The sequence below is a fragment of the Trichosurus vulpecula genome, chromosome 5, assembly GCF_011100635.1.
Source record: "Trichosurus vulpecula isolate mTriVul1 chromosome 5, mTriVul1.pri, whole genome shotgun sequence".
In the NCBI taxonomy this organism is placed as follows: Eukaryota; Metazoa; Chordata; class Mammalia; order Diprotodontia; family Phalangeridae; genus Trichosurus; species Trichosurus vulpecula.
In genome coordinates this window covers 309612668-309627081 of record NC_050577.1, presented here as the reverse complement: position 1 = coordinate 309627081, position 14414 = coordinate 309612668, and the positions used below count along the sequence as shown (strand labels likewise).

The window sequence follows — 14414 nt, the reverse complement described above, 5'->3', positions numbered from 1 at the left end:
TGTGGCTGGAGTCACAAATGGGGCTTCTCATGGGTGATGGGCAGAAAACAGATATGAAGCTGCCATGGGCAGTCCAGATGTCCCTTCCAGAAGCCTACAAGTCATTACCCAGGGTAGGGAAAGGAGGGAGATGCCCATTCTCGGGGGACCAGTCCAGTTATAGAGACTGAACAAAATTATATGGTGACACCATGAAGAGGGTGATGGATTTGGACTTAGAAGCCCTGAATTTGAATCCAACTCTGACAGTGTGATCAGAGTGCATTTGCTTTGCCTCTCTGAACCCCAACTTCCTTCTATGTCTCTCTGCAAGAGGGGTGGCCAAGGTCACCTTGAAGGTCCCTTCCAGCTCCTAAGGGGTGACTTCTTCATTCCAAGCTCCCTCTCCTCCCCTCCAGCCTGGGGACAGCTTGGCATAAAAGGGAGAGAGGAGCAAATTTAAGAGAGGACCCTGAAGTGTCTGTGTGCATGTGTGCCACTAAGTGACTTCCCCACTCCAGACTTAGTGTCCTCCTTTGTGAGTTTTGGCTCTACCCACTTGGGAACACTTCCACCTCAGAGCCTTTGCTTGGCTTTCTCAGCTCATCTGCTGTATCATGGAGGGTCCAGCTCCTTTCTTATCCCTTTGATATGGCAAAGTCTGAGTATAACCCCCATTCACCAAGATTCCAGGGAAAAGGTGGTACGGTTCTGGAATTTTGGCAGGAGCAGGGTGACTCCCAGAGGCTACCGACTGAGAGGTCCCTTCACCAAGGTGGCCATTGAGGGAGAGGGGAAAAAAATACATGCAAAAAGAAAGTGTTGTCCATTTACCTGAGGTAGTGCTGCTGGTCCTTGCCCCGCCAACCTGTGCAAGGAGCTGACCTGAGGAACTTTAATAGGCACTGCTGCAATGGTGCCCAAGGCCTGCGGGAGGAAATAGAGACAGCAGAGAATGAGAACTCTGAGGCGCCAAAGTCAGGTGTCTGGGGGGAGGGACAATTGCCCACCACCTCCATAATCCAGTACAGAATGTCAGAGCTGGGAAGGGCCAGAGAACAGGGGATGTCAGAGCTGTGAGGGGCCTGAGAACAGGGGATGTCAGAGCTGTGAGGGGCCTGAGAACAGGGGATGTCAGGGCTGGGAGGGGCCTGAGAACAGGGGGTGTCAGAGCTGGAAAGGGCCTGAGAACAGGGGGTGTCAGAGCTGGAAAGGGCCTGAGAACAGGGGATGTCAGGGCTGTGAGGGGCCTGAGAACAGGGGATGTCAGGGCTGTGAGGGGCCTGAGAACAGGGGGTGTCAGAGCTGGAAAGGGCCTGAGAACAGGGGATGTCAGGGCTGGGAGGGGCCTGAGAACAGGGGATGTCAAGGCTGGGAAGAGCCAGAGAACAGGGGATGTGAGGGCTAGGAAGGGCCTGAGAACAGGGGATGTCAGGGCTGGGAAGAGCCAGAGAACAGGGGATGGCTCCATTCTAGGGGGTTTAGAAAAGTCATGAACTAATGAGATAGTAAAACAATTATTTTTGGGAATTCCAATGTGACCATTTAGGACCTACACAAGTCTAACAGAAAGATAAGAAAGAAACTAAGGGTCTAGAGGGGATTTTAGGGAAAGTGAATATGATCAACCTCTAACAACTGCTGGCTGGGAATCAAGAGAAATATACATGTTTCTCAGCTCTGCATTCCACCCTTACAAGAACTGATTATGTGCTAAGACATAAGGAACTCATATACAAAGAAGAACAGAAGAAACATGACACACCTTCTCTATATATCACGACATAATAAGATTATAATCAGCACAAGGAGGTTAAAGAAAGGATACATCCCAAGATGAAGACTAAATAATAGGATGCTAAAGAATGAGTGGGCCAAAGCACAAGTCATAGAAATAATAAAGAACAAGGAGGGAGCGCACCAAAACTTTTGGGATGCAGCCAAAGCAGTCCTGAAGGGGAATTGTATCTCACTAAACACTTTCATTAACAAAAGAGAGTAAGAAAGTATCAGTGAATTAAACGTGTAGCTTAAAAACAAACACTAGAAAAGCAACACATTAAAAACCTCTAAATAATCACGGAGATATGAATTCTAAAAACCAAAGGCATAAACAAACTTAAAAACAAAAGTCATTCAGTTGATAAATAAAATTAGGAGCTGGTTTTGTAAAAATATTAATGAAGTAGGCAAAGCACCAACTGATTTAGTTGTTCAAAAGAGAGGAAAACCAAATTACCAAAAGGAAAAAGGAAAATTCACAATAGTTGGAGAGGAAATAAAGGAAATTTTTAAGAATTATTTTACTCTAATATTGGCCAATTACACCAAAAACTTAAATGAAATTGATTTATATTTACAAAAACATAGAATAACCAGATTAACAGAATAAGAAATCAGTATTTAAATGACACAATGTCAGATGCAAAAATTGAACAAAATATAAATGAACTTCCCAAGAAAAAATTCCTGATATAAATGGACTTGTAGGTGAATTTTATTAAACATTCAAAGAAAATTAACTCCACCCTCACATAAATTACTAAACAGAGATAGAAGGTAGTAACCAAATTTCTGTAAGACAAATGGGATTCTGAGAGCCCTGAACCAAGGCGACATAACACAGGGAGAGAAAACTACAGACCAATGTCACTAATGAATATCGATTTTAAAATATTAAATAAAATGCTAACAGTGAGTTTAAAACAATATTCACAGAATTTTCCCTTTGAAAAGGACCTCAGGAGCCATCTAGTGTAATTCCAAAGATGATTCACTATGACCCAGTTGGATTTATATCAGAAACACAGGGATGCCTCAGCATTAGGAAAAGCATAAACATAACAAATCACATTCCTAACAAAATGAATGAATTAAAAAAGTGTTAGTTGAGTATTTGGTGTTTGTCAAGCCCTGCCCTCAAGGAGCTTATAGTCAAATAGGGGAGACAACACATATATGGAAAGTATGGGCAGGGAGGGATGTTTTGGTTTGGGAAGTTACAGAGACTGTAAGCAATAAAAAAAATCACATGATTGTGTTAATAGAAGGAGAAAAGGCCTTTGACGAAGTAGAGATTTCATTTTTGTAAAAAGCAGTAAAAACACAGGAATAGAGTGGACCTTTCCTTTATATGATAAACAGTAATTATCTAAGCCTTAGAGCTAGCATTATTTGTGAAGCCTTTTCAATAACATTGTGAGTAAAGGAAATATATCAAATGTCAACATCATAATTTGACATTGTTTAGAAATTCTAGGCATAGAGAGTAAGGCAAGAAAAAAGGAAGAAATAAGTATGAGCAAAGAGGAAGAAAACATCTTTTTTCAGGAGATACAATTGTTTACTTATAGAATCTTCAAAAGCTAATACCAACAGAAAAGATCATTGAAATAAAAAAATAGCAGAATTATCACATTCTCTATATATTACAAACAAAACCCAACAAGAGGAGATAGAAAAGTAAATTCCACCCCAAATAGCTAATTTAAAAAAAACCTCAGACTCTACCTACAGTTAGGACTTATGTGACTATAACTACAATATACTCTTTATAGAATTCAAGTCTTAAAGAACTGGATAGATAACTGTTCATGGCTGAGCCAAAAAAAATATGATAATGATGAAGATACTATCTCAACAAATTAGTTCACAGATTCAGTGCCATAGCAGATTACCAAGGGGTTACCTTATAGAACTACACAAAATAATAACAAGGTTAATGTAGAGAAACAAACTATAAGTAATCTAGTATTATTAGATAGGAAAATATACCATGAAGCAAAAAACATAAAAACAATTTAATAGTGGCTGAAAAAATAGAAAAGTGGAAATAGGTAAAAAAAATGGAATAGACTAGGTCAGTGAAACCCAGAAATAATATAACCCAGCTAAAAAAAAAAATCAAGGACACTACCTACTGGAATAAGAACTTCTTATTTAACAAAAACATTCAAAAAATTTGGAAATCAACCTGGCAAAAATTAGGTTCACACCAGGATCTTACAATATATATTCCCTACTAAACTCCAAGTGGATACATGACTTAAATGTGAAAGGTAACATCACCAAGAAATTAAGAGATTAGCAATGGCTAGCAGGAGAATTCTTAACTAAAATAGAGTAGTGATCGTAGAATGGATCATTTCAATTACATAAAACAGAAACACATGATGAAAATTAAGGCCAATAGAATTAGAAGCCATCAATTGGGGCAGGTGGGGGTGGGGAGAGAACCTTTGCAGCAAATAAATCTCAGAACAATTTGATATACAAGATATATAGGAAACTGATACAAATATAAAAGAACAAGATCTATTCCTCAATAGATAAATGGTCAAAGCATGAGAACGGGCAGTATTTAAAAGGAGAAAGCAAAATTTCAACAATCATATAAAAAACTATTCTAAATCACTAATAATACACACGAGGCATGCAAATTTAAATTCTCTGGTTCCAGTTCACAGCTATCATATTTACAAATGTGACAAAAGATAAAAATGGGAAATATTATTGAGATCGTTTTAGGTAGAACCATGAATTGGCCCAGTCATTCTTTAAAACAACCAGAAATTATTTGTAAATATCACCAAACTACACTTCGGCCCACAAAGACCAGTACTAGGAATACGCATCCAAGTGGTAAAAGACAAAGGCAAGTCCCATATATACATACCTATCTATAGCAGCACTTTTTATAGTGACAAAGAACAAAAACCAAAATGGGCACCTATTAATTGGTTGATGGCTGGACAAACAGTGGTCTATGACTAAAATAGAATATTACTGAGTGACGATAACAAATATAAAGAACTGAGAGATGGGAATGTGTGTTTAAGCCAATGCAAAGTTTAAGAAGCAGAAAATAAGATCACTTTAAATCATTTCATCCCCTAAGTAGGGGCCATGGAGGCCATGGAATTACCCCAAGCCAGGAAGATGAGATGCACCCCTCATCTTCCCCCTAAGCCAATCCTTGGTTCGTCTCCCACAGAACTATACCCTCCCCTTCACATTCAGTCCCCCACTCTGCCCCCTTCTAACAGCCAGCCTTCTGTGGCTACACATGATGTTGGCCCTTTGGTGTGGTTACATCCTAACCAAACCTATTCACCTACATCAGCTATACAGGCACATTTCCACATTCCCCCCTCCCCAGGGGCCACACCCCTTGCCCCTAGGATCACCACAGCAATTGACTCCATACTCTAGTGCGATGGTACGTAAGTCACCACACATGCAAACATGAACACAAACTATTTTAGCAAGAAAGAATGAATGGCACAGAGTAAGCAGGTACAGATAGGTTGGAATTATGCTCTATTGCCCCAACCCTACTCCCTTTCTCTATGTCCTTATTTCTATGCAACACAATATGATCCTTCTGGTCTCCCAGGTCCTCAAACTCCTGCACACTCTTCACTCCTCACAAACTGCTCTCCTCAAAGTTATCAATAATCCTTTAGTGGACAAATCTAATGGTCTTTTCCCCTCAATATTCATGCTTTTGAGTGCTCTTTGTAGGATTTGACAGCACTGACCACCCTCTCCTCCTGAATACTCTTTCCTTTCTGGGTTTACTATGACACTGCCCTCTCCTGCTTTGCTGCTACTCCTGCTCCACTCCTCCTCAGTCTTCTTTGTGTGCTGCTCAGCTGTATCAAGCCCTCCAACTATGGGTTCTCTCCTACATCCTCCTCTGTTCTCCCTGCACACTCTTCTCACTTGGTAACTTTGTCAGTTCCCTGGGTTTAATGTAAATTATGTCCTCTTCTATTTATTCCTCCCCAATCTCTCTCCTAAATCCCAATGTCCCAGAAGCATCTCAAACACAGAATGTCCCAAACCTTTCCCCAGATTCACTCCTGTTCTGATCTTCCCAATGTCTGTTGAGTAGACCTTCACTTTAGTCACCTGGATTCTCTACCTTGGTATTATCTCTCTGGCTTCTCACTTGTCTCTCACTTGACATGTTTCCAATCCATTACCACATCTGGACATGTCTACTCCACAGTATCTTCCCCTGACACCACTGCCATGATGCAGGTCCTCAGCACCTCATGCCTGCACTGTTCCAAGAGCTTCCTGGAAGGGCTCCCTGCCCCAGGGTTCTTCCCTGTCTGATCCATAGTTTGGCAGCAGCCAAAGGGCATTTCCTAAATGTCACTTTTCCATTCAATGAACTCCACCATCTCCTTATGATTCTAGGATAAAACATTATTTCATTTTCATCTCATACTTTTAAATTCTTACTGTGCATTCCTTTTTAAATGGATATATGAACTCTTTATAGAGTTAATCAATAAGTTAATACGCAAATATTGGAGTGCACATACTTCTTATTCTTATTATTATTTTGCCGATTAGGGATGCAATCAAAAAAAGGTGTTGAGGCTACCAACTGAAACAACATCCAACATGATGGAAAGGAAAACATCACTGGCATTCTCCAGAACTCTGGCAGTGGCTAATAAGGGCTTGAATACATTCGGCTAAGGCAAGCTTCCCACTCCTTGGCACACTTGGTGCCCAAGAGCTGTGGAATGGAGCATATATTTTCAGTCATGGACAATGTGTTGGTTTATATTGCTTGAGTATAATTACTTATTGTGTATGAAGGATTAAATAAATAAGAAAACATTAATTAAGGATTTACCATTTTCCAGGCACTATGCACCCCACTCTGGGGATACAAATAGGGTCACTTCTCTCAAGGGGCTTTTATTCAAATGGAAAAGACACCACGTATCAGGTGTGGTGGCCAGAGAGGGCTACTTTGGCTTGGAAAGAAGTTACTAGAGAGTGAATTACAAAGGACAGCTTTATGGGAGCCAGGGGAATGTAGAATCAATGAAAGGTGTGTGATGTTTTACAAAAAAAAGTAACACCAACAAAACTTTTTAAAGAAAGAAAGTCATCCTATTCTGGAAATGTTTCACAAGACGACACATACATAGCCCAGATCCAATTGCTTGCTTTCTCAGTGGGGGTGGGGAGTAGAGAGGGAGGAAGGGAGAGAATTTGGAACTCAAAGTATTAAAAAAATGTTAAAAATTGTTTTTACATGTCACTGGGGAAAATAAACACTAAACAAATTTAAACAAACAAAAAAAATCATGGACAAGTTCTGTGCGGGCTGAGGAGGCATGGCCAAGATGCACTGTCATACAAGAGTGCATTTGACCACATGACCTAGAGGAAATCATGAATTCATCAAACTGGAAATGCTTAGGTCCTGTACCCACCCCCGACAAGGGTGGGAGTGGGGGCAATTGGAATGGGGTTTATCTTGGCCCAATGCAAAAAAGAATTTCCTAACAAGAGAACAATCAAGTTAGAGTGGACCCACAATCATAGGTAACGTGAGTCCCTGTCACTTGAGGTCTTCCAACAGAGGTGAAAGGATCAGGAAGCATGATTTTTCCATTTTACAGGTAAGAAAACTGAGGCCCAGAAAAAGAAAGTGACTTGTCTGCAGTTACATTGCTAATGATTGATAGAGCCAGGACTCCAAACCCAGTAGTCCTGGGTCCTTCCATTATACTACATGTTTATGTTTCTGTCTCTCTGCCTGTCTTTGTTTTTGTTTCCCATTGTCTGTCCCTGTCTGTCTCTGTCTTTGTCTCTGTCTCTCATCTCTGTCCCTATCTCTCTCTGTTTCTGTTTCTATCTTTCTGTCTCCATCTCTGTCTCTCTCTGTGTCTGTCTGTCTGTCTGTCATCACACACACTCACACACACACACACACACACACACACAGAGAGAGAGAGAGAGAGAGAGAGAGTAGAGAGTCTGGGTCTTCTCATGTGGCCCTAGGTGGTCTAATCTTGGGCCATGACTGATCAGTGTACCAGCTTGGACCTGGGCCATCTTGCATGTCTTTAGGCAGCCTGGGCCCTCCCCACACTCTGAGACTCTCAGTGAATTGAGGGCAAACACCAGAGAGCCATAATGGGATTGCAAAACCAACTATTAAGTTTTCAGTGAGACATTTACATCTCAGAAACTGACAAATGCTACAAATTGGGCCTCAATTTATTGTTTTGTTGATTGTTTAGACTTAAGAAACTTAAAAGTCAGTCAATAAACATTTATTAAGCACTTACTCTGTGCCAGACACTGTTCTGAGCACTGGGGATACCAAGAAGAAGAAAAAGACTCCCTATCCCTGAAGACCCCACCATAGTGGGAGAGACAACAACCAACCAAACTATGTACAACTAAGCTCTACACAGGATAAAGAGGAAATAATTAGGGGAGGGAAAATACTAGGATTAAGAGGGGTTGGGGAAAGCTTTCTATACAAGATGAGATTTTAGTTGGGACTAAAGGAATCCAGGGAAGCCAGTGGCAAGGATGATGACAGAGTCTTTCAGGCAAAGGAAAAGCCAAAGAGGATGCCCAGCACAGAGGTGGAGAGTCCTGTTTGTGCAACATCCAGGAGCTTGGTGTCCATGGATTCAAGAGTATGTGGTGGGGAGGCAGGTGTAAGAAGGCTGAAAAGGTAAGAGGGAGCAGGTTATGAGGGGCTTTGAAGACCAAAGAGAGCATTTTGTATTCATTCCCAAAGATAATAGGGAGACACTGGAGTTTATTGAGCAGGGGGATGACGTGGTCAGGCCTGCATTTTAGGAAAATTACTAGTGGCTGAATGGAGGGTGGACTGACATGGGGAGAGACTGGAGGCAGGCAGACCCTTCCCCCCCAAAGCTATTACAATAGTCTAAACATGAGGTGATGAGAGTCTGTACCAGGGCATCATGGGCATACTAGAGAAATGATGCAGAGGGAAAGTCAACCAACATTGTATACAGATTGGATTGGGGGTGGTAAGAGACAGTGAGGAGTCCAGGATGACTCCTAGGTTGGGAGTTTGAGGAACTGGGAGGATGCAGGTGCCCTGAACAGTAACAAAGAAGGTGGGAGGGGGAGGGTTTAAGGGGAAAAATAATGAATTCTGTTTTGGACATGTTGAGTTTAAAATGGCTACTGGACGTCCAAGTTGAGATATCCGAAAGGCAGCTGGAGATGAGAGACTGTAGGTGAGCAGAGGTGAAATGTTTATCATGCATACATTTTTTCCCTCAGAGAGACAGTTGCTAAACATTTTACCAGCACACTAGTGGACATAGCACATTCTAGCTCAGAACTCTTGAACTCGAAAGGTCCACTGCCTTCAGCCTCCTCAGCAGCTGCAATTACATGCATGGATCACCACAACCAGCCACATCCTTCTAACACAGCAGAGCACTAAATGAGGGCAAGGCCCTCATTCAGCAGCAGGATGAACCAAAGGAAAAGCGGACAGTGGTTAGTAGAGTGAAAGCTCCCTGAGGGCAGGGCTTGCTTCATTTTTTTTTTCTTTGTATGCCCAGTGCCCAGTACATGATTAGCCTTTAATAAATGTTTATTGGGTTGAACTGAATTACAAGGAACTGAGCTTTACTGAATTCTAATTCTCTGTTCTCTATGGGAGCTGCAGCATGCATAGATGCTTAATGCCTCAACAATTTTCAGACTCTCTATTTAAATTTGAAAAAGGGCCATCTGTCTGTTACTTTTAATTAGTTAATTAAAATCAAACTATGTGTTGAGTTGCTCAAAGATCCAGGCCCACACTTGAGCCTAAGGAGGGGGCATTGGTTTCACAAGGACTCTTCCCCATTTCTTTGGAACTTGGACTCTCCCAAACCACTGGCCAAGATGCCCCCAGGAATGTGGAACTTGGAGGATTTCCCACTTATCCCATGAGGTCCTTTTTAAAATCTTTCTTTGGTCTTTATTGCTTTTAAGCTTTTAAGCAGCTGCCAAGGATGCCCACATTTAATTGTCTGGAAATAATAATGATTATAACTAACGTTGATATAGACCACCTACTATGTGCCAAGCACTGGGCTAAGATCTTTACAATTCTGATGTCATTTGATCCTCATAACAACCTTGAGAGTTAGATGTTATTGCTATCCCCATTTGGAGGAAACTAAGTCAAAATGGGGTTAAGTGACTTGCCCAGGGTCACCCAAATGTACTAGGGCCTATGCCCATGAAAGGACTCCAATGAGTACACAGCAGCTGCCTTCAAACTCTGAGTCTGGCAGAAGAGGTGAAACAGCCAGAAAGGACTGTCACACACATCAGAATGTGACCTGTTCATGAGTTTCTTCCCAAAGGTCCCTTTCCTTACAGGCCCACCCCGAGAGATCTGAGAGGTCACTGGCACCTGGCTAGCTCTGGGAATGGAAGTGGTTTCCTGCAGAATGCTGATTTTGCCATTGGATAATATTCTCATTTGAGACTGCAGTTAATCCAGGTCTGGACACTTGGATTTGCTTGTATACACATTAATTAAGCACCTAATTTGGGCAAGACACCAGAGGACAAAGGCACAGCCTCAGTCCTCAGGGAGAAAGCCACACCCCCCCAGGCTGAATCAGAGGACTTATGTAACGGGGCGAGTTAGAGCCGACCCCTGCCCTCCTCAGACCTCTGCGTCCAGGGCCTGCCGAGGTAAACTCAGGGCCCTGCGATATGAGAGGAACAGGAAGGGACCAGGAGGAAGGGTCTTGCCCTTGTTGCACATGGAACTTCCAGTTCTCTGCCCGGCTTGCCAGAGCATGTGGAACTTCCGGTTCTTTGCCTGGACTGCCTGTCTGCAGGGAGCTTCAGGAGAGTGTGGAAAAGGTAGGGGAGGAGAGTAGGAGGAGTCGGGGTGGTCCTAGTACTCAGGTGTCCTGATTTTACCTGTTCTTTCACCCACATAACCAAAGAATGTACCTACGTCACTAAAGATATAAAAGTTTGCTGCTATCCTGAATAAATGGGAGTTATCCACCACCTTTGGCTCCTGCTCCATTCATTTTCCATGAGATCAGGCCCTTTGCTAGGCAAAGGCCTGAGTGTGGGGGGGCCAACACAGACCCCCACGATTTGGTTGCGAGTCCCCGGCCTTGCAACCAAATCATGGGAGTCATTCACCACCTTCAGCTCCCGCCCCATACATTGTCCGCGAGATCAGGCCCTTTGCTAGGCAAAGGCCTGAGTGTGGGGGGGCTAACACAGACCCCCATGATTTGGTTGCAAGGCCGGGGACTCGCAACAGACTTAGCACCAGAAGGGACTTAGAAGTCATTTCGAGGTCTCTCGTTTTGCAGAGGAGGGAACTGGGAGCAAAAGACATGACTGGAGACATGCTGATGTCAAATGGGAGAACCAGGATTTTGTCCAGTAAATTCAACATTCCTTCCATGAAATCATGCACAAAGAACTCTAAATTAGCAAACAATCACATCCACAAGGGAACTTAAGGAGAGTCACTTGAGGTATTTAAGACTTGGAGTAGGTGGTGGCACAGTGGACAGAGCTGGAGCTAGCGCCACGAAGACCTGAGTTCAAATCCGAACTCACATGCTTAGTAGCTGTGTGACCCTGGGCAAGTCACTTGACATCTGTCTCAGTTTTCTCAACTGTAAATTGGGGATGATAATAATAGCACCTACTTTGCAGGGTCACTGTGAGAATAAAATGTCATAATATCTGTTAAAACATATTAGGTGCTATATACCTGTTTATTCTTTTCCTTTCTTAAGGAGAGAAGGATCATTTCTAGCTGGTAGGGAGGGAAGGGAGTGCGGTGGATTAGGGAAGATTTCAAGGAGAAGGTGACTGAACTGGGCTCTGAAGGAGAGGGTAGTCAATAGGAAGCAAAGCCAGGTCCATTCCAGCCTTGAAGGAAGGTTGGATAACAACAAGCTTGGAGGCAAAACAAGACAAGAGATCATCAAACTTTTAGAGTTGCTGCTGAGCTAGAATAGAGTATGTGAATGGGAAAGCAATGAGACAAGGCCAGAGTGGCCAGCTGGAGTCAGAGTAAGAAGTCATTGGCATGCCAGGCTAGAGTGTGAAAATGGTAGATATCCTTTGAAAGGTCTGAGAGCCAAGGTCAGAGCTCTGTGGGATTCAGAGGATTGTTTCTGTAGCTCTGCAAAGACTCCATTAGAACAGAGAATTGATGTCTAATTGGGATGTTATGACAGTAGACCAAGTAAGAGGCCATGAAGGCATAAACCAAGGCATGGCTATCATGTGAAAAAGTGGGATATGAAGCTGGATGCGAGAGATGTTGTGGAGGTGGAGTTGCCAGCTCGTCACAGTGCACAATGCCCACAGTCATTGTAATGGCTCTGATTTCCACATGGGTGTGGGGTTTCCTCCAAACAATAATTGGCCTTTGTAATATAACCATCACTACACCCATTTTACAGGAAACAGAAGGCTCAAGGAGATGAAGCACTTGCTCTCCATATGCCTCTGGTCACATGAAGAGTAAGTGTATCATCTTGAATTAGAGGGAGGGCAGTTCGGAAGGATCCTTCAATCACAGATTTAGACAGTGTGAGAGGATCACTCAATCACAGACTTGGAGAAGGGGCAGGAGGATCACCCCATCATAGATTTAGAGCTGGAAAGGGGCTTCAGAGACCATTTAACCTAAGGCCTTCATTTTACAAATGAGAAAACTGACCGAAAAAGGTTAATCATGCAGGTAGTAATTGTTAGAGGTGAGATTTGAACCTGGGTCTTTTGACTCCAAAAATCAATGTTCTTTTCAGGCAAAAGAAAGAGTGAAAAATGACTGGAGATTTTGCAAGCAGGTAACAGAAGATAGTGAAATACAGAAGGTGCAAAGAAAGGGACTGCCACCCTGATCTTGGACGACTGTTATCACTCTTTCTTTTCTTGAATGCTTGGTGTCTGCAGGGACATTTGTCTTTGTGTCCACAGCACCCAACACATGGCCCTGCACTAATTTATTAAGTAGGGACTTAGGAAATTTTCATTGACTGAACCGAATGGCATTCACTCTGGACCACATCCCATTTATCTTTGCATCCTCTCTTCAGCTTTCCTCCTTCTCCCAGACTTGTCCCCCACCCCCAAAGAGCACGCCCAGCCACGTTCTTACAAACCTTTAATTAACAAGCAGCAAAGACATGCTTCCTGGCGATGTCTGACCTTTCCTCACTTTGTCAGAATTTATTGATACCAGCAGAAACAATCATTGCAAAGGTTATTTTATGAGGGCTGGCTACTTGATAGTAGCACTTTTGTCAAGATAAATGAGTTTCTTATAACTACATCTACAATTCTAAGCAATTTAATAATGATTTTCAAAAAGCAACTTCAAAAGTCAAAGATAACTTCTAACCTCTCCCTGGTCTTCAGGCTACCTTGGGTGGCCTGGGAACCCCTGGAAACCTTCTGACAAAGCAAGATGGGATGCATGAGGAGAGTGGGGGAAGGGAGGAGGCCAGGGTCAGAGTCAGCAATTGCTGGTTCTTACAGCCTTGGGCATTTTCTCCAAGATGGGAGGGAGAAATAATCAATGATACTAACTCACATTTACATTGAACTTTATAATCTATTCTTATTATTAATTGTAGTAATAAAAAGAATCATGGACTTTTGGAACCTCATAATCTCCAAAGAATAAAAATTGCAGTTGGCAAAAAGGGCGATACAAGTAGTGGCCACAGCACATCACCAATAACAACTCAGTGCCTCGAGTGGTATAGCAGACACACTCCAGAATCTGTGTGATCAGAAAAGGGTCTAGGATGACCATGAGACAAGAGCCCTGCCCAAGTGCAGAACATTACTGAGAGACTACATGAAGAATTTAAGGGAGACAAATGGGGTGATCCATCATGAAGGATTCTCACACAGGGTGAGCAGATTGCGAGCAGTGACTCCACACATAAATGTGTTCTGACTGGCATTAATGAAATTATGGACCCTTCAAAGTATATCTCATAAACTTCAATATATAATAAGTTTATGCATAATATTTTAAAAGATCCTTGCTTTCATCAACATGAGTATACCATCCACCAATGCAGATCACCATTCTTCCATGCCTCAGTAGATACTTTCATGAAAATATCCCTTCTCTCACTTGGAAGCCATACTTTTGGTAGTGGGCATCATTACCAATGTTGCTAACAGTAGTGGCAGGCATTTCTCAAGAGCTTTATGAATTACCAAGTACTTTCTTTCTGACAACCTTGGGAGGAAGGGAGGTAAGTACCACAAATGGCATCTGACCCCACAAACCTTCGCTGAGGACTAACCACATGCCAAGTGTGGTGCCCGGTGCTGGAAGGGCAATAGCAAAGTGAGCATCTTCCAGAAGAGTGAGAATCCCAGAGTTTGAAAGTGGTAGAGACAAAGCTGAAATGCAGGTCTCCTGACTCAGAACCGAAACAATCACAACAATTTCTGTCACTTGTCTGGTGCCTCAAGGTTCACAAGATGCCCTCTATATGCATTGTTTCATTTGGCACTGATAACAGCCCTATGGGGTAGATACTGTTCTAGAACATGAAGTGCAGGGAGGGGAGTGGTGGGAAGCACATGTGCCAGGTCAGAGGTGCTGGGTT

At 42.7% G+C, this 14414-nt stretch overlaps 1 protein-coding gene across 1 annotated transcript in view; it reads right to left on the bottom strand.

The window, feature by feature from the left end:
* The window catches only part of PHF21B (PHD finger protein 21B), a 130882-nt gene that overhangs the window by 21810 nt on the left and 94658 nt on the right, over positions 1 to 14414 (bottom strand). Inside the window, exon 3 of the mRNA XM_036760841.1 lies at positions 814 to 906. Within this exon, the coding sequence (XP_036616736.1) occupies positions 814 to 906 (93 nt within the window). The remainder of the gene's footprint in view (positions 1 to 813; positions 907 to 14414) is intronic.